Source organism: Camelina sativa, chromosome 2, assembly GCF_030686135.1.
Source record: "Camelina sativa cultivar CO46 ecotype springtype chromosome 2, ASM3068613v1".
Taxonomy (NCBI): domain Eukaryota; kingdom Viridiplantae; phylum Streptophyta; class Magnoliopsida; order Brassicales; family Brassicaceae; genus Camelina; species Camelina sativa.
In genome coordinates, this window is record NC_141881.1 from 14,535,908 (window position 1) to 14,561,315 (window position 25,408).

The 25,408-nt window shown below is 37.5% G+C and overlaps 2 protein-coding genes, 1 long non-coding RNA gene and 1 pseudogene across 4 annotated transcripts; 2 read left to right on the forward strand and 2 right to left on the reverse strand.

Annotated features, from left to right (window-relative positions):
* Positions 1–25,408, forward strand: part of LOC104718571 (uncharacterized) — a 38,553-nt pseudogene that overhangs the window by 375 nt on the left and 12,770 nt on the right.
* LOC147948609 (uncharacterized) lies at positions 1,858–2,594 on the reverse strand. 2 transcript variants are annotated; one of them, XR_015579318.1, is made up of 3 exons: positions 2,460–2,594; positions 2,079–2,143; positions 1,858–1,905 (listed from the first exon to the last, which is right to left on the reverse strand). It is a non-coding gene; the product is annotated as an uncharacterized LOC147948609 (long non-coding RNA). The 2 variants fall into 2 exon arrangements; XR_015579316.1 differs by having other exon boundaries at positions 1,861–1,917.
* LOC147948610 (uncharacterized) lies at positions 5,501–8,808 on the forward strand. Its single transcript, XM_087483065.1, has 3 exons — positions 5,501–6,891; positions 7,108–7,958; positions 8,044–8,808. Exons 2-3 carry the CDS (start codon positions 7,110–7,112, stop codon positions 8,656–8,658), a joined length of 1,464 nt encoding a protein of 487 aa, XP_087339191.1. The 5' UTR covers positions 5,501–6,891; positions 7,108–7,109; the 3' UTR covers positions 8,659–8,808.
* LOC147948611 (uncharacterized) lies at positions 14,296–15,234 on the reverse strand. The gene has a single exon (XM_087487293.1). The coding sequence runs from the start codon at positions 15,232–15,234 to the stop codon at positions 14,296–14,298; it is 939 nt and encodes a 312-aa protein (XP_087343419.1).

Sequence of the window (25,408 nt, forward strand, 5' to 3'; positions counted from 1 at the left end):
GAGTGGTGTCCGACGTGGCTACAATTTTTTACTAGATAGTATCTGACGTGGCTAAAACATTTGAATTCATTGGTTCACAGCAACTTATCAAAGTGATGATAGCAGGTAAAACACATTTATTCCACCTCCCTCGATAACAAATGCGCCACTTGTAACGCCGTCGGAACCCCTAGCTTTCCTCTCTTTGATTTCGTGTTATACAGCGAACGCCGATTTAATGATAATGGTAGAGAGATCTTCGATGGACATGTTTGTATATTCCCTAGTAGCCAAATAAGTCTTTAGAATTTGCAATGGGGGAAACTTGGTTTTTGTTTTCAAGATCACAAGTCTTTTGATTCTAGGGAATGAGTTAGGGTACCTTCCTTAATACTAAAAATGGTGATTGGTGTTGTGCAGGAGGAATTAGAGTTACAGCTTTTAAAGGTAAGAAGAACGTCTTTAATATCTATCTCTCATGTTGCACTTTATAGCATTACCAAAGCTTTCCTGCTCCTGATTCAATGCTTTTAACCTTTCTTTGAAACAGGAAAATCCACGAAACCATCTTGATATGAGAAACCGACTAAATTCGAAAGGCCAGCGTGAAGGGAAGGTTATTGACTACAGGTACAAACATTGTGGCCTCATTGTGCATTGATCGTGTATTCTTTGTTTTTATGTGCACATCCTGATATATCAGTATGGCAATTGGACACATGGGCAGCGAGAACATATTTGGCTCAGTTTATGTGCATTTGCATGATTACATCATTTGTAACTGTGATCTTTTGTTACAAGTGCAAGTGTGGATTAAAATCTCTATTGGAGTTACAAAATGTGATAACTAGGGTAACGTGTATCTGCTGTTAGGAGCAGTGACGAAAGGCAAACTATCCTAACAGTTGGACACTTTTAAGAGCGGGTGTCTGTAAATTGATCTAAAACAACAATTGATACTCTATGATTTCTTCAAAAATTGTTTCCATAATATGTTGTTGTTTTAGTCATTTTTGTCATCGTGAATGATCCTGTACTTTTCTTTCTTTCTTTTTAATCCAAATAGAATAAGCGACCTGAGGGTGGTTGATTTGTTGGACGGGCTGTGTGATAGAATGCAGGACTATACTTTACAAAAGGTAAGCTAAGATCTTATAGAATTCTTATCACACTGCTGTTCCGGTAGCAACATCTTTGTAACTTTTCAGCTATTATATCTCAGAGATTCTTATTGCCACACTTCTGCAGGTGGAATCAATGAACAGTCAATGGGTGAAAGTCGGAAATTTTGACAATCTAACAAGTAATGTCTAGTTTCCTTATAAAACTTGCGCTCTGTGACATCTTATATAATATGAGAAGGTTTTTTCTAATTTTGCCTGCCAATGCGACACTTGGCGCTCTATATTTGTGACATATGTCTTTCTTACTAATCATAAATTAAACATTTTTTACATACTTTATTTTATTTATATCTTATATGATGTATAGTTTGCTTTAAAAAAAATTACATTGTTACAAAAAAATATTTCTTCCAACTTTTTAGTTTTAACATATAATATATCTTATATAATATGAGAAGGTTTTTACTAACTTTTCATGTCAATGCGACACTTGGCACTCTATATTTGTGACACATGTCTTTCTTACTAATCATAAATGAAACATTTTTTACATACTTTATTTTATTTATATCTTATATGGTGTATAGTTTGCTTTAAAAAAAAATCACATTGTTACAAAAAAATATTTCTTCCAATTTTTTAGTTTTAACATCTATATATACATTTTCCAAGTACAATTATGAAATAAATCCTCAACTTCAAATTTATTTACAAGACTGCCATTACCATCAAATTTTTGAAATTGATAAGTTGGGTTCGACGACATAGCTCCTTCCTACTAAAGCCCAAACCCACTTGAGATCTAAAATTTTGGCTTCAAGATATTAAAATAATAAACATTAAATAGAGACAGATTTTTAAACCTTGGAGATGATCACGACCGAGATTTATGATCAAATCTCTTGATTCCCAAATATTTCGTCCTAATAATTTATCTTAAAATATTAAATATTAAATAGACAGAGATTTTATTACCTTCGACGATGATCCTAACCGAGATTTGTGTTCAAACTTCTTGATTCTCACCAATCATTTATCTTCTAAATCAATCAAGAGAAACAAAATTAAATACCAAAATATAAAAGATTCCATAAAAAAACCAATATAGTTATTATCTCCCTAATTTTTTGCTTGATCGGATATTTTTTAGAGGTGTAAAGATGTGTTGGTCGACCTAATCGTTTGCCTATAAATATTACTAACCTAAAACTCGATTACGCCATCTACACTCACAATAAACCTTCAACACTCTTTCATTTAATTCCCTATGGCTGCTACTTTTGACTCTTTTTAATCCCTAGAACAAGGTAACAAATCAGAAAGAGAAAGGAGTGAGGAATAAGAGGCGAGACTTACCTTTGCTGATGCTTGCGGCGGCAATATGACGTGATGGACGGTGACATGATACCACAATTCTCTGTTTGCTTCCGATTTCATAAATTCCCCTCGGATAGAGGGATCGTCGTGATGCAAGAAAGAGATAGAGAGAAAGATACATGGGTTCGCTTTCGTTGGCTCTAGATCGAAATAGATCTGGAATTCTGGGGATGAAAACGATCTGAATTTTTGGATATACGTCATACGTTTTTAGATGTAAAACGAAAACTAAATTAGTCTGTTCTTTCTATTAAAAACAATGAAGAATCATAACAATGAAATTCTGATTTCTCAGTTTTTCAAAAACCAGATAGCCGGAGATGATAAGAAAAGAAGAAAAATGGTATAATTGTTTGTCGAGACAAAAAAACAAAATAAGATTTGTTTTAGGGAATTTGCACTCAATAACCAACAAAAAAATTATAATTAACCCACTAACTATTCTAACCATATATAACTAATATACTCTATAAAAACTATAATATATACTATATTACCCTTGCCCTTACTATTTCCTTCCACCCTCTTCCACCACCATCCCCACCCCCTACCACCACCTTCCCCACCCCCTAAAACCACCATCTCCACCTCCTACCACCACCTCTTTACCACCATCACCACTAGGGTTCCCAATGTGCTTATAGGGTTTAGATTTCCTCCAGCCAAACCTCCGGCCACCGCTACCCCCGGCCTCCGGCCACCGGCCGCCGGCCAACAGTTCCGGCGAACTTTTCTGGCGAACAATTCCGGCGAACTTTTCCGGCGAACAATCCCGGCGAACTTTTCCGGCTACTCCGGCAAGCCACCGCCGGAGTACCACCTCCGGCCAACCACCGCCGGCCAACCACCACCGGCCAGTCACCTCCGGCCAGCCACCTCCGACCAGCCACCTCCGGCCAGCCACCTCCGGCCAGCTACCGCCGACCAGCTACCTCCGGCCAGCCACCGCCGGCCAACCACCGCCGGGCAACTATCTCCGGCCAGCCACCACTGTCCTCCACCACCATTGGTAATTTTCCACTGCCCTCATCTTAATTTTCTAATTTTTTTAAATATAGTGTTATTTACTACTATAGTTTTTTTGTTTTGGTTACTGACCTAATTCACCCTTTGTTTTATCTTTCGTACAAAAAGACATGAGACTAATATTTTTGGGCCTCAATTAACACATATTATTAACTCTTTTTTTTACTTCTTTGTTGTTTTCAGTAGCTAATATATAATACAATATATAGATTTTTGATCATACTAAAAAACAATTGGTATAAATCAAATTTTACAAAAAAAAATACTCTGCTATTTTCATCTACTTACACAACAATAAATACAAAGTGTTTAGTTATATAGAGATAAAACAACAAAAATTATAAAAAATATAAGACTATTATCTCTGTATTGTAAATAAAAAAGAAAAATAAAAAATAGTATATTTATTGACTAAATTAAATTTAATAAACAATAAGAATATACTAACTATATAATAAACCACTACATATAGACAATGAAAATTATAAACTACATAATATATTGATGTAAAACTATAATACATTTTAAAAATACAAAAGATATTATTCACATATATAATTAATATAATAAAGTAATTAGATTTTGTATTTCTAGATAAAAAAATATAGCCACGTGGTGTACCGCGGGTGAATATCTAGTATAATATATTTCCTAATGAAAGCATACACCATATAACTTAAAAATAAAACTACTGATCATACCAATTAAAACAAAAAAAAAGTTTTCATACTTTTAAAGTAAAAGTTGAAACCAAGTTCATTTATGATAGTCTATTTTTTTAAAATAGACTAATTTTTTTAAACCAAGTTCATTTATCACATGTCTTTGTAACAATGTGATTTTTTTTAAAGCAAACTATACACCATATAAGATATAAATAAAATAAAGTATGTAAAAAATGTTTAATTTATGATTAGTAAGAAAGACATGTGTCACAAATATAGAGTGCCAAGTGTCGCATTAACATGCAAAGTTAGTAAAAACCTTCTCATATTATATAAGATATATTATATGTTAAAACTAAAAAGTTGGAAGAAATATTTTTTCTAACAAAGTAATTTTTTTTAAAGCAAACTATACATCATATAAGATATAAATAAAATAAAGTATGTAAAAAATGTTTAACTTATGATTAGTAAGAAAGACATATGTCACAAATATAGAGCGCCAAGTGTCGCATTGGCATGCAAAATTAGAAAAAACCTTCTCATATTATATAAGATTTCCTAATGAAAGCATAAACCATATAACTTAAAAATAAAACTACTGATCAAACCAATTAAAACAATAAAAAGTTTTCATACTTTTAAAGTAAAAGTTGAAACCAAATTCATTTATGATAGACTAATTTTAAAATATAGAATATGTACTAATATATTTTAAAAAATCACATTGTATTCAATAATCATATATATTGTATTAAAGACAAAACTCAGATAAAAATGAAACTACTGATCGAACCAATTAAAACAAAAAAAGTTTTCATACTTTTAAAATAAAAATTGAAGCCAAATTAATTTATGACAGACAAATTTAAAAATATAAAATATGTTCTAATATATTTAAAAATCACATTATATCCAATAATCATATATATTGTACTAAAGACAAAACTCAGATAAAATTAAATTAGATTTAATTATAAGTTAAAGTTTGACTGTCTTTATGACATGAGCCATATTTTAATATGCATTATTCTAATTTTTTAATATTAAGGGTGATTACAAGATTATAGAGTAAAAGCTAGAGCATATGATAAATCATGAGTACAGTAATTAAATATTCAAAATAATCATTGGTGATTCTTCTGTTACCTTGTAAAACATATTGTCTAGATTCATAACCTCATTAGTATAGTACAAAATTCAGGTTTTAGAAGTTTAGTTTATTGATTGGATGAATTTTAGTCAGTCTGATTTTTTTTCCTCACATATCTTATTTAAAAATCATCAAAATCTGATGGAAAAGTCAACATATAGATATTATAAGTTTTAATATAGTTAATTAAAAAAAAGCATTTAGATGTAAGTTAAAATAAATTAGAAATGTAGTTATGTCAGAAAAATAATTGGAATGTATCTATTGTTGATATCAACTTTTCTAATTTTGTCTTCCCTTCAATCTACACCAATTGACATGTTGGAGAGATCGTTTTTTTGACAATTAAAAGAACATAATGAATAAGAATAGAGACAAGGACCGAGAAATAACATCATCATAGAAGTATTCTAAGCATTCATATAGAGTTTCTAATTCACAAGATATTTGTTAGGAGGCTAACTGAAGAAAATCAAACCATAGCAACATATGGTAGAGTCAAAAAGAAAATCAAATATCAAGATTGAGTTAAAGAATATATAAAGTTGTAAAACCACTCGCAAAAAGATAAATATTTATCAATTATTTTTCTTTGCGATCATATAAGTCTTGATCGCATCCATATATTACAACTTTGGAAAAGATATAGAGAAAGATGAGATTTATTTGGTAATATTTGTAAACAATTTTCAATACTCAGTTTTCGTTTCGAATGTCTGATATATGGTCTCTGCACAAATCTCATGTCTTCTAAGAGTATCTCCAATATATATTCTATTTTTTACTCTAAAATAGAGCATAGTTTTTTCAATATGTCAATCTATATTATACTAAAAAATAGAGTTAGTGTAAAAAATTAAAGTTGTATATAGAGTAATCCTACCATTTACTCTATTTTAGAGTAAGATATAGAGTACGGTTAGAGTAAATGTTAATCTATAACAGAGTTTTGACTTTAAAATAGAGTGAGGTTGGAGATGCTCTAAGAACCTAACAATTTATCACAAAACAATAAAATCTAAAACAACAAAACTTTGAGGGATTTAATTACTTCCACTAAAAAAAGTTCTGATATGTTTTGTTTATTTTATTTTGCATCCGAACATTATGAACCATATACAAAAAGAAACAAATATATTTTTTTAAAACTCATATTATAAAATTCATTTCTAAATTTAAAATATAGGGAAATTACCTAGAATATTGCATAAAAGTAGGTTTATTACTAGACTAACACGTTGAGATTTCTGTCTTACTAGAATAACACATAAAAGTTTGTAAATTACTTCTATATCTGAGTTGTGTGTTTTATTACGATTTATGCCATTCTCTTTTAAAACGAAGATCTTAAAAGGGGAAAATAAAAAGATCATAAACCTAAGTCGATCCCTTGAATCTTTGTGTTGTTTGTCTTACGATTGTTGGGTTGAGATCAGCTATTTTTAGATAGCTTGCGGCGTGAAAAGAATCTGTGTGGAGGACGTTTGGCTGGAGGACCACTGACGGCGAGTTGACGGCGAGGTGGTTTGAAGTAGAGGAGGAGGGAAATAAAGCGATTTGCTCAAAGGTAAATTTCTATATTGAGGTTTAGTCTCTATTGCTTACTGTTTTCTTATACCGTATTACATAGTAGGCCTTGTATATTGTATGTTAGTTTTCTGTATGTTGTTGAGCTCTGTTTTTCGGAAGATATTTGTGTGACTTCATGTTGCTTCGTTGCTAATCTAAGCAACAAATGTTTTGTGATATTGAATTAATAACTAAACTAAAGCTTCTGTCGTAGATATGGGGTCAAGCAAGAGGTATCCAAGTAGGTTGTATGGGGTTGGTAATTTTCCACTGCCGATGAGAAGCATGCACCATGATTGTAGTTTGTCCAATCTTGGTGGTTTGAAAGGCTTTGTTGGTGATGAGGTGTATGACAAAATAAGAAAGAATTCGCAGCTGGGAGTTCTATTGGATCTAGCCGAATCTGACTACCTGTTTTGTGGGAAGACCATCCATTATCTATTGTCCAATCAATTGGCAATAAACATTCCTTCGGAGGTATGGTTTTTGGTTGGAGGAAAGCCGCTGAGGTTCTCTCTATATGAATATGAAGAAATAAGTGGTTTGAATTGTGAGAAGATTGATGAAACAGAGTTTGAAGTCGATCATACACCTTTATGGGCGGCTTTAAAGGTGAACGCTTTTAATGGACCCAACTGGGAGGAGCTAGTTGAGGGTTTGAGAAGCTGCCGTGGGTGGTCTGATGAAATGAAGACGCAGATAGCTCGGTTGTATCTTGTTCATGTTGGAGTGCTTGGTTTATCAAGGAACAGTCGGATTCCTCTGGAATACGCTAAAAGGGCGTTGAATGAAGAAGCATTTGAGAGTTTTCAATGGGGTAGGGTTGGATTCAAGAGTTTAGTTGATTCCATCAAAGTCCTTGGGTTACCTAACAATGCTTATACCCTCCATGGATGTGTCCATGTATTGCTGATATGGGCATTTGAGAGCGTGAAGGTGATGGGGGCTAGCTACGGGAATGTAAGAGAAGGTGTAGATTTGCCTCTGTTAAGGTGGAGAGGAGGGAGGCCAAGGAAGGATATCGAAGCCTTCATATCCGGGAGCAAACTCCTTAATAATGGGGAGGTATGCCTTCATTTTACGTATACATTATTTGTCTGCATTTTTTCTTTGTGATAGATTATTAAAAGTTATGGTATCTGAAATGCAGCTTCAGGTGAAGCATTTAGTACCTAAACCTTTGGAGTTCATATATCCAGATTGGCCAGGACAGTACTGTGTGTATGGTGTAGGAGAAGGTTTGAAGAAGAAACTGGATAATCTGCTGTTAGACGTGATCAATGGCGAAGTGGATGAAAGAGAATGGGATTGTGTAAAAAAAAGGAAGGGGGAACATACGAAGAAGAGGGAGAGGAGGCAACATGTTGCAGGGGTAAGTGACGATGATTTCCTTGAAACCGCCCCAACCAGCATCCGTAAAGTCCCCAATAATGCGAAGGACCAGAAAGAAAGTGTTGGGGACAAATGTTCAGCAGAGAAGGCGTCTGGAGATAAGCATTCAGGTGTGCAGGGTGAAGATGGTAGTGGAAGGTTATTTACTATGGTTGAAACACTAGGGGCGAAAATGGATAATATTCAGATATCGTTTTCTAGAGCAATAGCGGAAGTTGTGTTCAAACTTCAAGGCATGGAGAGTAGGATGGGTAACTTTGAGAGTGACGTTCAACTATTGAAGAAAGTTGTTATCAACACAACGGATGGAGGAGCGCATACGCAAGGACCTCTTACATTAAGAAATGACGAACAAAATATAGAGGAGGTATGATCTGCGTACCGTATTGATAAAATTGTTATTATATATCTATTGTTCAGTATGAAGTCTATGTATTTATCTATTCGAGGAAACAATATCAATTTCAGTTTTGTGAAGTTGTATAATTTTGTAATTATTTTGATATATGATTTTTTTCGTACACACAATTTAGCAATTTGTATACTTTGTCTCTAGTTTAACAGCGTCATATTATATTTCAAATGTCTTGTATATAACGTCAAATACATGTCTTTTGTTTCAAGTCATGGCTATATCAGATAAAGCATTCGGACAAGGATGGTTATAAAGTTGCTAGTTGTGTTAGGAATCCGTTAGCCATTAAGGATAAGTTCATGTGGTCTGGGAGTATTAAAATCGAACCAGAGGACAGTGTAGAGCGAATTCCAAAGCAGAGGGTAGACAGTGTACATCGTGTTAAAAGAGTACAGAGTTGGGAGACTGAGGAATGCGATAAAAGAGCAAAGTATAATGACAAAGTTGATGGAGCAGGTGCTCAACCCGTTCCTATTAATGTTATCCATCCGGTAAGTGGTGGTAACCCTGGCTCGTCGGATCGAAAGTGCGAATCTGTTGTGGATTTAACCAAGGGGACCAGCAGTCCTGCATCGTCTCATACAGTGAAAGATAAGGAGAAAGGCAGGTATTTTGCATATTTGTTACAAAAGGTGTTTCCTCCATCAAGAGAGCTTGATCTTCTATTAGTAGATCCAGTGGGCATATACATAGGGTTAAACCCTAATGACGAATCAATGCGAGCTGCATTAATGACCCGACGTGAAAGCCATATTGTAGTCCTATCTCCCGCAGTGTACGATCCTTTTAGTGAGGCAAGTCCTGAGAAAATTGCAAAGCTGATGTCCTTCCTAACTGATGATTTGTAAGTCTTCATTTAGAGTTGTATATAATTAGTGTCTATATTCGGATTTGAGGACTACGATCTATAACTGATTTGTTAATTTTGGTATTCAGGGCTAAAGTACCTTGCACTGGAAATGCCGAATTTTATTTTCGCCTCCTGACCCCTAAACAATTGTGGCCAACTACAACATTCGGCAGGTTATGGGATGCGGTAAGCTTCGTAGCATAACATTTGACGTAGTTAACTATGGTATACTAATGCCTGATAGATGCCACTCGTGTTGCAGCACATGGTTACATGTATGCATATGTTCCGTATTAGGGGGACGCAAACGCCATCCCCATATAAAACAGATCGTATTGCTTTTCTCGATCCTTTTCTAAAATGGAAGCCTCTAATCAATGGGTTTTTGGAGAAGGTTATTTTGAGACGTACGTGGGAAGGCTGCCAAAATACGGAATGACAAACAAGGTGTGGGTTGATGATGTAGACACCCTGCTCTTCCCATATAACCTCGATAACAACCATTGGGTAGCCATCGAAGCTGACTTAGTCTAGCGGAGGCTAAGAGTTTACGATAGCATAAACAGCGGTAGAACTGACGAGAGTCTACAAAAGAAGTGCAAACCGTTTGCAAAAATGATCCCACGCTTGATACAAGCATATAACCGGAGGTACAAAGATGAGCATATCGGGGCGGCGGCATTTAGTTACTACCGGGTGAAAACACTCCCACAGAACTATCAACAAGGTGACTGTGGTGTGTACACATTGAAGTGCTTAGAGTGTATAGCTCTTGGAGTAAATTACACAGGCCTATGTGATGCGGCCATGCCTTCTATTAGGATGAAACTTGCTGCAGACGTGTTTGATGAGGTCCCAGACCGAGACTGCTTTCTCCAACTAGATGCTATGTCGGAGACAGTAGATTATCCGGAAGCTGAGTTCAACTCGGGATCAAAAAGTTGAAGAGGTTCCATGTACATTTCCGAAGCAGTATGATTTTGCAAAATTGAAGATTGGTTTTACGCGTGTTGCTAATAAAAGATGCGTGTTTGGTCATTTTTTTGGTAACATGTGGGATTTGAGGATGTCGTTCTTAGATTTTCCGAGGTCTGGTCACTCACATAGCTCCTATCGGTTGTTTGTAAACCCTCTTCAGGTGTAGTGTTTTTTGTATATTGGAGGGTCTAGATATGTATCATTATGACGTCGTTGTAACCAGTATTAGTATATGTTAGGCCTTTATCAGATGTGTACGTACCATCAGCTAAGTAACCGCCTTATTATGGTCTGTGTACACACGTACGTATATTCATATGTGTACGTACCATCAACTAAGTAACTGCCTTATTATGGTCTGTGTACACACGTACGTATATTCATCAGTGTACGTACAATCGATTTTCTAACTTTATAGACTTGATTTTTAGGTCCATGGTTGGTGCTTAGTTTCTATCCATTTTGAGCACACTAACTTGTCCCTACTGGCAATCCTATGATATGATGAGCGTGATGTGATTAAATTGTATTCAAATTCAGCGAACCATAATCATCCTAACAGACTGTTACGGATCATATGGACCACCTGCGTGAAAGTAATAAGTACAACCGGGAAGAATGTTTATTCGCTACTTAATTTATCGGACCAATAGCAGCTTCGTAGACGTCCATCGCGAACTTCTTTCGGAAATTGTCAATATTGTTGTCGGTGATCTTCAAGCAATCAGTCATCGGTTTGCCCATGCTCAACAGTTCTAAAAACTTCATAGTAAAAGGTCCACAATCTCCCGTCCTCAAGTTTTGTCCTACTTGGCTAACCCTTTCAGCGATAAATGGATCGAGAGGGTAATTGACATCGATAACCCTCTGAAGTAGGTACGGTATCATCTCACACACCGGCTTGATCCGGGATATTGCAAGAGTTTCTCTAGAGGAGGTCATCAAAGGGTCTTAAATGGAAACATGTCTCTTTATAAGATTTATGCCCACTCCTACCCAATGCTTAGATTTCCAGTTCATTGGAGCATATATAACGTCGACATCTGTAACCCACTTCAACCTTGGTTCGTGGTGCATCCTTTCCCCATTGACGATGTCAATGAGTACTTTGTCCCATCTGAAATTCCGTTTCGCCGTGCTCCTGTTGAATGCTTGGAATCCTCTTGTCAACTCGTAAAAGAGAACGGAGTCCAAAATTACGGTCCTTTGTTTTATCATTTATTCTCCGTTTTTGTGCCACAGCGTTAGGGCAATCATCTCCATGTGCTGCAGATGTAGTTAAACGCAAACCGGTCGGATTTAAATCCAACAAGAAACCATGAACACCCCAAAATCGTGTAGTTTAAGTTTAAAATATGTACCTGACTATGGACCCATTTTTGGGACGATATAAGAGTAGAGAAGAATAGGATATCTGCCTTGCGGAATCCGAAAAAGGTGTGTACCCTGCGAAATTTTGTAATTATGAATATCCTCTATCAATGATTGAGCATATCAATATGTCATCGGAGTAATATATACTACACTTACACATTATCTTGTTTTATCATCTCGGTGAATTTGGCGAATTTCCCATCAGCAACATCTTCCATAGGGTCGTATAAAACCGACCCTGCTTTTATCACTATGGCTTCGGATGGTTGACTCGCACGTATCTCCATTATCACTACTTCTGCGCGTCCTGTTTCATCCACAATAATAACCGACTGCGGCACTAAATTGTCTGAGTCACCGGGAATACATTCCTCCCCGGGACTTTGATCTGGTTGACCTCTAGTCTCTTTACAGCCCTCTTTGACATCGCGTTTGTTGGGTATTGCTTGGTCTCCGGCCTAATAAGATGCACGTACATAGATTAGTTGTGACGTAGACTGGACCATCTAAGTAGACACTATAAATATGGCAAATATTCGAAATAAAAAATAATTTTGCACTATTGGAGGTTAACTGTTGTTTCTATTTGTACATGTCCATCAGTTTTGTTACAGCCCTCCTCGCCATCGCTTTCCTTTTGCAGTGCTTCGACTTTGGCCTAATAAGATGTACGTACATAGATTCATACTTACGTACACTAATGTCACAAATACTCGAAATCATCAAAGTTAGACACTTGCCTCTTGTTGACCGTCAACTGCAGTTTCATTTTCTATAGGTATTTTGGTTTTGTTACAACCCTCATCTGACTCGCCTTCCTGACGTCTTATGTCCCCTCTGTTACTGTTAAACCACTCGACTTTCCCGCCTTCTTGATGCAGTTCTTCCCCATCCTCCTTTTCAAAATAATGAAACTTATAAGACGCGTGTTCGTAGTAGGATCTTGGTACAAGCTCAATTTTTCACACGTGTAGATTAGAGCAGATAAACAAATAACCGAATATATATGAGACCCACAGATGGTTATCCTTTTTATGGTTACTTCCTAACCTACCATTTTGTTACAATGCAGATCAGGTTCCATTTTAGTATTCAGCTGCAGCAATATCTGTTCAATTAAAGGTGGACAATGCTTTATTACGAATATAGTGTTGTAATCTCCATTCCGTGTCAAATACTTACATCGGATACGGTTTTAGTTGGTGATAGCTCGACAGCAATGTCCCCCGCGTCATAATCTTGGCGACACTCATTAACTCCATTGGCCGGGGATGGTTCGTTCATGCCACAGTCGTTATTATCGGTTACCCACTCATTAATATGAGTACGGGTTGTATCCTACGGTCAAATATATAAAGCGTATATGATAGGTGCATAAGCAAAAACACCCCCATTACGTTGATTGAGTCGCATTCTAAAGAGGATCTTGTTGTCCATTACCTGGCCTCCAACTAAAGAATCACCAGTGGCAGAGTGTTGACCATCTATGGCATCCTTCGAACCATCAGTATTCCGATCACCCTGTGCACACCATGATAGCAACATAATTTAATATATGTAAGTAGTGAAAAAATTACAACCCTTAAGCTATTTGTCATATCAACCTTAGCAGTGTCAGCGCATCCCCTGTTTCTGACCTTCTCTCCCTTTTTTTTCATAACCATTACTGAAATCATTCTTCGAAACTTTATAGTTTTCCCTCTTCTAGTTTTCCCTCTTCTTTTTTTTTGAATACTTCTTCTCTGAAACTGTTTGCGAAGCGTAAGAAGGTTCCCCATGTTCGTTTCTTTTAACCTCCAATAGTGCAGCTCTTATCTCCTTGCGGATCTCTGTACGTACGAAAATCTCCATGTTTGCCTGATTTTCCTTCATCAGTGCTTCTTGTTTCCTGTAGAACCGGCTTAGTTCCGCTGCATACCTTTCAAATTGGTCATCGTCCAAACATTCATCAACAATGGGCATACCCCCCGGTCGCCCATCAGTTCTCGTGCTCTTCTCTTTTTTATTGTCAATTGTTGCGGTGTCTGCTCTTTTCCTCTTCCGACAGTCAACTGTAACTATATCACCAATGTCCCCATTAATTTTAAAAAAAATTATCTTTATAGTGAAGCCCTTTGTAATGTATAAATGTTTTTAATACCTTTCTCTTCGGGACGTGTCTGTTTTGGACACCTATCATCACCTCCCATCCATATTGTCTCATCCCATTTGTGGCCAGCTTTAATAAGATTTTCAATGTTGTCAACTTGATGGTCTTCCTCTTTGTCACACCACTCCAATTCTCCACTATCACAATGCTCCCCACTACCAACCATCCGTCTAATAACCACCTATAATATGATTACAAATATATATACATTTAACAAAACTGATAGATTCAGGTCGTTAACGTATTATATCAACCAAGTACATACCTCTTCAGCAGCCTCGCATGCGAAGATGTCTGCTGTCTTGATTGGCCGCAGTTTAGCCAGATTGTGGATCGATCTTTGATTAAACGCCTCATCTTGAACGTCAGATGGTACTAATCTAGCAATTGCTGGGACAGATTGGAAAGCCAGCAGCTGGAGTGCTAGAGGAAATCCATGAACAGCAACTGATTGTTGCTTGAAAGTTTTTACTAAGCTGTCTACGTCTGCTGGACATTTAAATCCTGTAATAGTCTCCAGCGTCCGTTCAAATGACAACCTTCCCCATGGATATTTGAAAAAAAAATCAATATTCTTGGTCATCTCCACTGTCTTCGGATCTGGTTTTACTGGTTGCGTGGCGCATGTTAGAACTCCATCAACTATTATTATCAGCGCTATAGCTAGTTTCTGCCACGTTTCCATTTCCTCAGTCTCCAACCTTTTGACCAACTCGGAGATCGTTGGTTCTATGTTTTCCCCGAATAGAACTTCCCAAACAGTCTTACATCCTTTTTTCGTTTTTGTAGCTCTTTCCACATCTCTCTTTTTTGGATAATTTCCACATTCGAGACCTGTCAACTCTGCAAATTCCTTTAATCCAAGCTTGATTGGATTGCCACCAAACACAATCCACATCACATGCCGCTTTTTGGTCACCAATTGACGGCAAACAAATCCATGAACTAGTTTACCGGAGAACGAGATCTTGTTAGCAGGGATACGAAAAAGCTGCCCAAATGGAGACTCTAACAAGTTTTCCATTTCTTTTGTTCCACTCAGCACCCTCGATATTGTAGAAAGATATTCCGGTTTTGAAAACGCATTTATCTTGGTTTTGAGAGGGTAATGGTCAAGAGCAAATAACCTCCTCGGTAGATCCAAGCTCAATTGAGGAACGATCTCTACAGCCTCGGGATCCATCCTATCACCATGAAGTAACATACATATTAATATGTACGTACACTAAACCAATGAACCCTAATACCAATGTCTACCAAAGGTTAATTCTGTTGACGATTACGGTTATTTATCCTCTGCCCGCCACAGATACACTACTATTAATCGATTTCACATCCTGGGCTACTCAAAGCGATTCTTAAATGTATTTGCTATATACTCTTCCAACCTAATATAGAATTTGGGGGTACAATCTCTCTTCTAATTTAAAGTAAGAAGCCAAGAGAAACACTTACCTTCTGATTCAACACCGGTGATGAAAGAGGGATCGAAACTAGTCGCCTTTCTCTGATTTCACCCGACCTCTGTAATCTCTTCTTCCTTAAATGTTCCGTCGCCGACTTCTATGGAGTGTCGTTTTGTAGTACTTATCCCAGATCTAAACACCTTAATTCAAAAAATCGGGATGTAAAACAACCCTATCGGATATCCGAATGCGCCATCGCAGCTGAGGCCTCAGTTTTCCGTCTATTAAGGAAGATTTTGCCTCTACTACTAAACTATTTTTAAATAATTTTTTATTTATAAACAGTGCAATGGCTGAGCTTTTCTTTAAATATTTTTATTCAAATTATACAGTTCTGCAACGTTATTGGTTCATTTACACTATATATCAGCCTTTATTCGTCTGGTTAAACCATCATTCACTATTCCTTGATGTTTTATAAAGTTTTACATTGAATTGGTTTGTTAAATGAACCAATATATTTTCCGCCAATATATAACGTCGACTATAGGGTCATAATTAAGTAGTGCATGCGATGTCTCGTCTTCGCTTAACCGGCAGTTACACATGTTAAATATCTAAATGCGATGAATCTGTATGGAATGCAGTCACGACATTTGAAAAGCCATAATATTGATAATCCATTTGTGTTTGTTCGCTGCTTATATAAGAAGACAAATTCACACCCAGTGAACTATGTATTCGTCTCTCAAAAACCAAAATATCACATCCCAAAGCAAACATAAGTGCAACAAAGTCATGGTGCATTTCGACAGGCTATCTGATCTCCAGACGTGGCGATCTGATTGGAAGGTTTCTGTTAAGATTATCCGCAAGTGGAGAAAGAGAGAAGCAAACATCGTCACCTTTGAAATGGTTATTTCAGATGTTTTCGTAAGTGACTCGTCTCATCATCATATTATATGCACTTAATATTAAATGATACATGTACATCATGGTTGAACTTTTTTCCCCCACCGTAGGGAGATAAGATGCAGGCAACAATCAGCGAGGACCTGTTGCCCCAGTTCTGTGCGGAGATTGAGGAGGGTTTGTGGAAAACCTTCTCTAATTTCGTCGTCACTGACGACACATCCGCTGTGAAGGTCGTGGCTTCCAACTACCGGATCAAATTCACTGCTGACACGGTTGTGGACAACACTCGTTGCTTGTCGACCAATCACTACATCGATTACGTCCCCTTCGACCAAATATACGAACGATGGCCTCGTTGGACCCAGAACTGCTGCTTAGGTAACGTTGCATTGTGTTGTTCCAGTTTGTAATATCATATCCAGTACCAAAATTCTAATGACATGACACCATAGAACCCGAACGAAGAATATTGGTGGACCCGGTTACTGACGCCAAACGAAGAATATTGGTGGACGATCCAACTGCTCCACGTTTTGCCGAGAGAACCCGGTTGATACGGTTTTCATTGACGAATCTTGAGTGAGTCGTTTTCGCGATTATTAGCTTTCACACACTTTAAAGATATACCGGGATATTAACGTAAGGTCTCTCTGTGTGTAGGGGTCATCACTTGCAATGTGTGGCGTATGATGAGATGGTCGATGATTTCGTCCGCAATATTTGGCTATGCGGAGGCAAACCAGTTGTAGTCTTGCGATTCTGGAGGTCCAAGTTTAAGGATGGAGGTACTGATTAGGCAAACGTATTTAAAACAATTCAATCACCTTTTAAATATAAGATTACTGCATAAAACTAATTTTGGTTACCCTTTTTCCTTATTTTTCCACACCGCAGGAGGGATGGAAGTGGTTAGTCAACCGGGTGTCTCTAAAGTGATATTTGAACCACCCTTCCCTGAGGTTAGAGATTTCAAACTCCGGTTGGAATACTTCGACCAGCGCGAGCGGAGTGACGACGATTCGTAGCCTATGTTTCCATTTGTCAATGTTGCTTACATTCCAAACTTCTAAACCACGTTGCTGGACTCTTTATATTATCTTTATTACCTACATCCCAAGAATCTATCTTAGGTGGATAGGAATAATTTGATGTAAAATGTTTGTGTGTATTACGCATAGTTAATTATATATTTTTATTTGGTAAGCATCTACCTAATAGTGCCAACCTTTAATGTTACACGTATGTGTACAAACGTGTACAAATGTTTATGTTTATGTTTAATTTCAAGGGTTTGGTCGATAATAATAACACGACAAGGTTTCAAACAGTCTTTTTTTTAGACGAGAAAAAAATGGGAGTAAACCAAATAAAACGTTTATAACTTGATGTTAAACAATTAAACCACAACCCAAAGTACTACTTATAAAACGACCAAACTACTTTAAAAAATAGGTCATTGTTGCTAGTATGACCAAAGTCGCAACAAACACATTGGTCAGTTTTAATTCCATAGTTAATCCATAACTCTTGTACGCAATCAACGCCTTTATCCTTTCCAACTCCATCTGATTTTCCTTGTGCATATTTAAGATGTTAGCAATCTCCTTTTTTGTCCCTGAAGCGCTTCACGCATTTGATTCAAACTAGTTAACTTTAGAAGATCTTCCTTCACTGTTTTCAGTTCCTCCATCATAGCTTCATCCCACCATTTAAAAATGTGATAGTCCCCATCCTGCAATTTTTTCCTTATAATGTTTGTTAAAACGAAAACCTCAAGTTATGCAAATAAATCTGATCTTTAATCAACCTCGGGGAAACTGTACGTTACTTACCTCTCTATTTCTACAAGTGTAGTGGAGCCTCCCTGGGTTTGTCCTTGTAAAAGAAGGTTGTAGGTTTGGCCTTTCACCACAGTAACAAACAGCCGGGATCCCATACTCCGCATCGTCATACTCGACTGGACTCGTGTTTGCCAAAGCAGACATTAAGAACGAAACTGATAACGTAATTGAAGGAGGGAAAATAAAGAAAAGAGGAACGTTAAACTATTAACCGAATATCCAACTCTCTAAATCTAATCCAACATCTATGGCAGCAGCTCTCTCTGTTTCCCCCAAATCAGTTCAATGAACCCTAATTTCCCTGAATTTTATAAGATATCGATTATATTCGGTTAGCTTTTATAGAACATTCTGTTTTCTGCCGTTTTTTGTATTCTAAAACAACATGAACTTTTCCAAGTTGTGTCGTTTTCCACTAGATACGAACGGCGTCGTAAGCTTGATACAGTGCCGGTCCTTTAATAAAGCCCGTAAATCAAGGGCTTTATGCTACAAATTATATTAGCGATTTTAGGGGAATCAATATCATAAAAAGTGCGGTGGTACAGTGGTAGGATTGGACTTGACTGTCCTTCAGTGTCACGAGTTCGAGCCCTTGTAAAGTTGTAGTAGGAACTTTTTTTTTCCTACTGTTTGTTAATGGGCAAAATTGGTTGGGCCGGCACAGTTGATAGTTTTGTGTGTTTGCCCGGTGAAACTAAGTACACGTCGTCTATATGGATGGTTCGAAGCTAGGGAATTGCCATTTTAGACCTTTTTCCGGAATATAAGGAGCAGAACGACATCTAGTACACATTTTCAGAACAAAAGGAGCAAAACGCCCAAAACGACAGATATTGGCATACACGTTAATTAACATCTTCATTACATAGTAATTTAATTATCTAATGAAACATACGTGGCGAGGAGAAACGCATCACAGAAGGGAACCGACGATACACCTAGAGGATTTCACATATAGATTTGCCCACCCACCACACTCCGCAATTTACACAAATGATGTCATAATAACGTGTGTCGGTCGATAACCTGCCCCATCTCAAACAACTACTCATGGCACAGTTCGGGAAAGGGATCAACGAACTGGAGGGATATACAAAAGAATCTTTGTACGTGTTTTTACGCGCCGTCTTAAACATACTCAACCGTTTTAACAGATCTTCCCCGATAAGCCGTACTCCCTCTGATTGGAGTGGATAGTGATGTGCATCAAATTGGTGAAGAAAAACAACCGCCATCTGCTCGTCCCCATATAACATAGAGAAAATTCCACATGCGAGAGTGGACTCGGCATCTTCGGGAACGTTCTTTTTTAGTAGTGCGATACCGCGCTCAATGTCTCGCTCCTCGGCAACGATCCGTAGCCCCTCGTTGTAGATTGCTATTCTGTTCCCTGCGTCCAAGCATCTTTCGAAAATACGCTTGTGAATCCCTTCTTCCTGGAGTTCACCATTTGGCTTCCTTGTCGTTTGGAATGAAGAAGGATGTTCACAGATTTCGTAGATGCTGGCAACCTTCGGAACATCTCGGGCAAGCACCGTATCCACTCCTCGCCAACCAGCCTTTAATAATGGGCCTGCTCGCCAGAACCCATCAACTACGAGATGCTTGGCTATTTTTATCAAGATCTCGTCGGGCAGATCAGTCTTCTTACGGCTAGAAGTCGCCATTTTTTGGGAGTTAATAGCAATATGTGCAGTATGTGCAGTATGTGCAGAACCAAATAAACGGAAACTGCCGCCTGCCCACTAATAAAACCTACGATGTGAGAGGTGGTGGGGGAGTTTGGCGAAAATCCTGGAAATTTATACTAGTTTCTATATGACGTCGTTTTAAATTACCCTATTGTTAACTACTTAATTACGAAGGAACCCATTTTAGGTTTATGAGCTCTCATGCACGCCTACTCGATTAGAATTACTAAAACAAATAAGTAGTGCTAACCACGTGTCAGTTTCGTGTTATCGGATTTCAAATTCATTATATTCGAATTAGTTAAATATCGGGTGTAACTCAACCATCAGCTAACCCTAAGCCTAGACTATGACATTTGTAGGTTCTCTGATGTGACAACTTCGAAGAGAGTTGTATTTATTGTTGCTTAGATATGATAGTTTTCTCATCATTATGTTTATTTGATGTGTATCCAGTTATGTAATTATCATCACTTCCTCTCAACTAGATAAATCCAAAGGGTTGCTATTCACTTGTATTGATTGTACGATTATTTAAGCTTCTCTACGTAGACGGCTACCACAATATATTATGACTCCCAACGTACATCAACTATGGTGTGGGGAATAAATTATCCTTCTGATAAGACAATACAACATTAAAGATTCTACTTATTATTAGGAGATAGTACAAGCATTCGGTCATTTCTTTTACTTTATTTAATGTCCAAAAACAAATGAACATTTTCTAATATTTTTGTGAAATAGCTACTAATAATAAAAATTTTAATATTAAAAATTCTACATATTATTTTCTATCTCAATTTCAATAATTATTAGAATATAAAATAAAAAGGATAGAGTACGTTTAAACAATAAAACCATTGTACGTATTCTCAGGAAAATAAACCAATATTTGAAATAGAAAACAACATTTTGATTTCTATTTCTCCTCAGTTTTTCATTCCTCATTCCGCGGACAGTCTGACGAACGTCTGTGCAGATTCTGTATGGGTTCCGGAGCTTTCTCCTTCCTGGGCAATTGTTTCAATTGTTGTCCCATCGTGTCCCATCACATTGTTAATGTGGTGTTGTGCAGCAAACTCACTTCTATAAGTTTAAAAAATTAAATGTACATGTGAGACTGTGAACAGATAAGAACACATACGCTTTCATACCAAGTATTAATATAATATCAACTTACATCTCCTTGTGATGTCGAAGTCCTTCGAAATCTGCTCGAATGAAGAATTTAGAAGACGCTTCGGTGTGTACAAGACATGGTACGCCTACACACATTTACGTAATTGAGTTGATAGACAAATTACATGTATTTGCTTCTATCATAATATCAATTTCATCTGACGTACCTTCATAACTCCCAACCTTAAAGAACCGGAAGACACAAAACACTGGCTCGGATTTGTGGAGAACATGACATCCCTTTGATTCCCAATCAGAGAGGAATTGATGGGCATAGGTGTCCGTGAGACGACATTTGACACTTTCATTCCTGCATTAACGCACAGTTGCTTTCAAATTTAACCCTATGAAGTTCAAATATATATATGTCCTTAACCTGCCATTCAGGAGAGTGAAGACAACTTCAATACACCTGCCATCGTAACGTCTCCTTATGACGTCCACATTTACGATGCACCCACAAACATCTAACGGGGGGAAAATAAAATGGGGATGTAACGTTTATTTTGTACTTTTGCAAATGATACACTTAAAAGTAACCTCCTCAACTGACCAATTGACCACTAAATGAATCTCATCAACCATCGCAAGTTCATAATTCCACGGACATTAATATATACATATTAAAGAAACGGGATGAGTAACTCTGCCACGAGTTATATCATCGATATCCTCGAAGCGGAAGTAATTTTTGTGATTCAAAGGTTGGATCACAACCATGGTTGACTCATGCGTAAACTTGATTTGGTATGGGTGATGAGTATTCCTCTCCTTGAGAGTTGGATTGATTAATTTAAACTCCCGAATATCGTACCAGGAACTGATTTCAGGGTTTGGCAGGATATTTGGGTATTCACCCTGTAGAAACGCCACTTTGATTGTGGAACCCTTCATAACAGATAAATTGTTATACATCAAAAATTGTTGGATTTAGCGAAATAAGAAAGACTTGTTCAACTAACCTCTTCGTCCACAAGGAGGAGAACTCGTTTTATAAAGCATTCGTGAATCGACCAAGCGTTCAACACCTTGGCGTGGATCCACCAACACCAATTCCTTCTCTCGCGGTCCAGTTCAGCAATACGATCGGTTCTGAAGCTCATGGTGATCTCAGATTTTGGATATCTCTTACTTTAAACTGTGTTAGGAATTGACGAAGGTTGAGAGCAATTTAAATATTTACGGAGAGCGAAATCTCGATACGGCGCGGCCTTTCAACTTTCCATGGTGTCCGTTTAATAAGATCCTAAATGTACGTACCTTCCCAATGTAGTATACGTACATATGTATAGTTTGTATATTTACAAGACTAACAAATAACCGGGAATCATTAATTAATAACGAGATCCCGACCAAAACGAAAGAGGATATCGCTAAGCCCACACCTTAACCATTAAACTCATAAATATTAACAAGCATCGATAGACCAAAATTAGGTTTCCCTCAATGCGAAACCCTGTACCATAATTGTGATAAACACTTCAAGAGATGGTTTAATCGGGCTTGTTTTAAATAATATTCGGTTATTAGCGGTTTCAGATTTACAAGCAGAGTAAAGGTAGATCAAATATTTAGCTGTTCAGGTCTAGATTAAGGGTGAAGAGCATAATAAAAAGGTATACAATTTATGCATGTATTTCTCATGCATGAACCACAAAAAGACAAATAAACTGCAGTTAAAAATAATATCTATCTTGAATGGCAACTTATAAAGTGATGACAGGACTTGATGCTTTTCGCCCTTGCTCTGCACTTGAACAGCCACATATTTGATTTATAAAGTTAGAGAACTCGTGTAAATTTATTTGTAAAATATGCTAGTACGGAAACGTGTCTTTTTCTACAAACCGGATTTGAGTCAAATTATATACGAACTACACAACTTTCCAATTTGACGTGCGGAACAGCCAATAGCTATAGCATTAAATGCGACAAGTACATGCAGGGATTTGACATCTTCTTTTGTGGAAAGTCATTCTTACTTATATTTTGAAATGACTATTATCTCATCATAGTGTTTACTGATCACTTTTTAAGCAAGTAATAATTATAAACTTTGCCCAACGAGTACAGTATATATTTTTGGTTACCGAGACGACGAGAGAAAAACCTTTATCGTGTGAACCAGTATGATGTTGCTTAAGCATTACGTACACCTTTTCCCAACTAATTACTCTGTCTAACTTATTCTTCATTATGCATTGTGCTAAAAGGACACTTGCATTAATTATATTGTACAGTATATATACAAATTTCACAACCTACCTCCTTTATTGTTGAAGCATATATAATAGCTCCGATAACGAAATCTAAAAAAAAAAGAAAAAATGGCGAAAGCACACAATAAGCTCCCATATCTCCCTGATGATATTTTACTCGAAATCTTTAGGCTTCTCGCAGTAGATGGGCTGTCGCACCTTGCTCCAATTTTAAAGTCGGGTCGGCGAGGACTGAAGACGGTGCTCGACCCCTATGTTCTAAAGGATGCAAACATCTACAACATCTGTTGGCATCCGTTATTGATCCAAACATCAGACGACCCAAATGGTGGCCCTCAAGAAAAAGGGATTCATAGGCGTATATTCAAAAAATGCTTCAAAGCTGGAAACAAAGTTGCAATCTACTACGAGGGCCTCCGGATTGTTGCGGAGGAGAGAGACATCAAGCGAGGCATTTCTGTTCTATCTCGTAACGTTCCCGCAGACGCTGAGGCAACACTGGCATGTGGTATCTTTTCTATGTTATATGGAAGCGAACAGATGGCGGTTCATTTTCTTCACTTATTTGATGCACATCACTTTCCTCTCAAATCGCATGGGGTCAGATTTGTAGGCAAGTCTGTGTTTCGCCTGTTGTTTACATACCAGGTGGCACTTCAAAACACGTACAAGGATACATTCGTCTATCCATCTACTCACCTCATCCCTAACCCGGACTGTGCCGCCATTTGTTGTATCCAATCCGGTTTCTTCTCTATAAACTTTCGAGATTACGACATCTTGTGTACTAATTGCGGACTTTGGTGGTTGGCGAAATCTATATGTGAAATCCTTTAGTTCTATAATCTCCAATGGCTGCTCTTTAAAGTTTATTTTTTATTGTTTTAATGTGCTGTTGTATACGTCTGGTACGTACATGTGAACTTATATGAGCGGTGGTACGTACATCGATAATTTGTAGGGTATGTTATTAAATAAAACAGAATGATATGAACGGGACTAGTCCATGTGTACGTACACGTCACACACAATAGAACTGGTTTGGAACCGTGTACAACAATGTATTTATGTACGATGCCCTGTTACGTTGTACGTACACAAATACATAGGTGTGGCACCATGTACGATGGCGGGATAACACTAAATAGAATACATACGTTGATTATAAAATAAACTCCGGCATACACCGAATAACGGTTCGAGGTTCCAAAAAGAAAAAAACAACCATCAAGTACATAATATTTCTACATTAACCTAATTGAAAACGTCGTCACTAAGGTTAAGCCGCAAAAAAATAAAAACAGGAAAAGAGGATCTTAAAAGAATGAGCGCAACTCCTGTGCATACCAGTAGAAAAAACAGGACTTACACCAGGTGAGGTAGCTACTGCAAGTACAGCTATGGTGGTGGAGGAGAGAAGGCGACGATCTCACTTCAAAAAGGGGACCACGGAGATGGAGGTTCGCAACATGGAACATAACCAGGCCAGCGACTTCAACGGCGGTGTTCATGTGAGGGACCATGAACCAGAAAATATTGCCAAATGCCTCGGCCTCCATCACTTGGCCGGACCACGTTGCGAACAGCACATAAGCGAAATTCGTATACGGATCCGTTGGTGCAAAATAGCGTAGCTTTGCCATACCTTCAGCAAAGGTGGGGGAGTTTGAAGCTAGCCTGACGCCCTCAAGATAGTTCGCTACGATGTGGCCCCTGTAGAGGAGAAGCTGAAAGTAGGGCCTGAACTTAGACTCCATAGTGATGAACTGTGGCCACGTGATGAACAGACGAAGTTGAACAGTTTGGAGGTCGACAGTGTTCAGCGCCTCGACCAAGGCGGGGATAGGAGTGACAGATACGGGTATAAAATTGACAAGGAGGCTTGTAGGGTTTGGCAGCTTGATGGCCAGGAATATCTCGTTCGGAGGAGTGTTCATTGTTTTTTTTTTTTTTTTTTTTTTGTTGGAGACGATATGGGCTGTGGATGGTATTTGCTGTGTGTAGGGAATAAAACATCTTCTTACGTACACACATCTATATATAGTGAGAACAGTGGTAATTTTATTTTTACTATAACAGGTAATTTACTCGATGGTATTT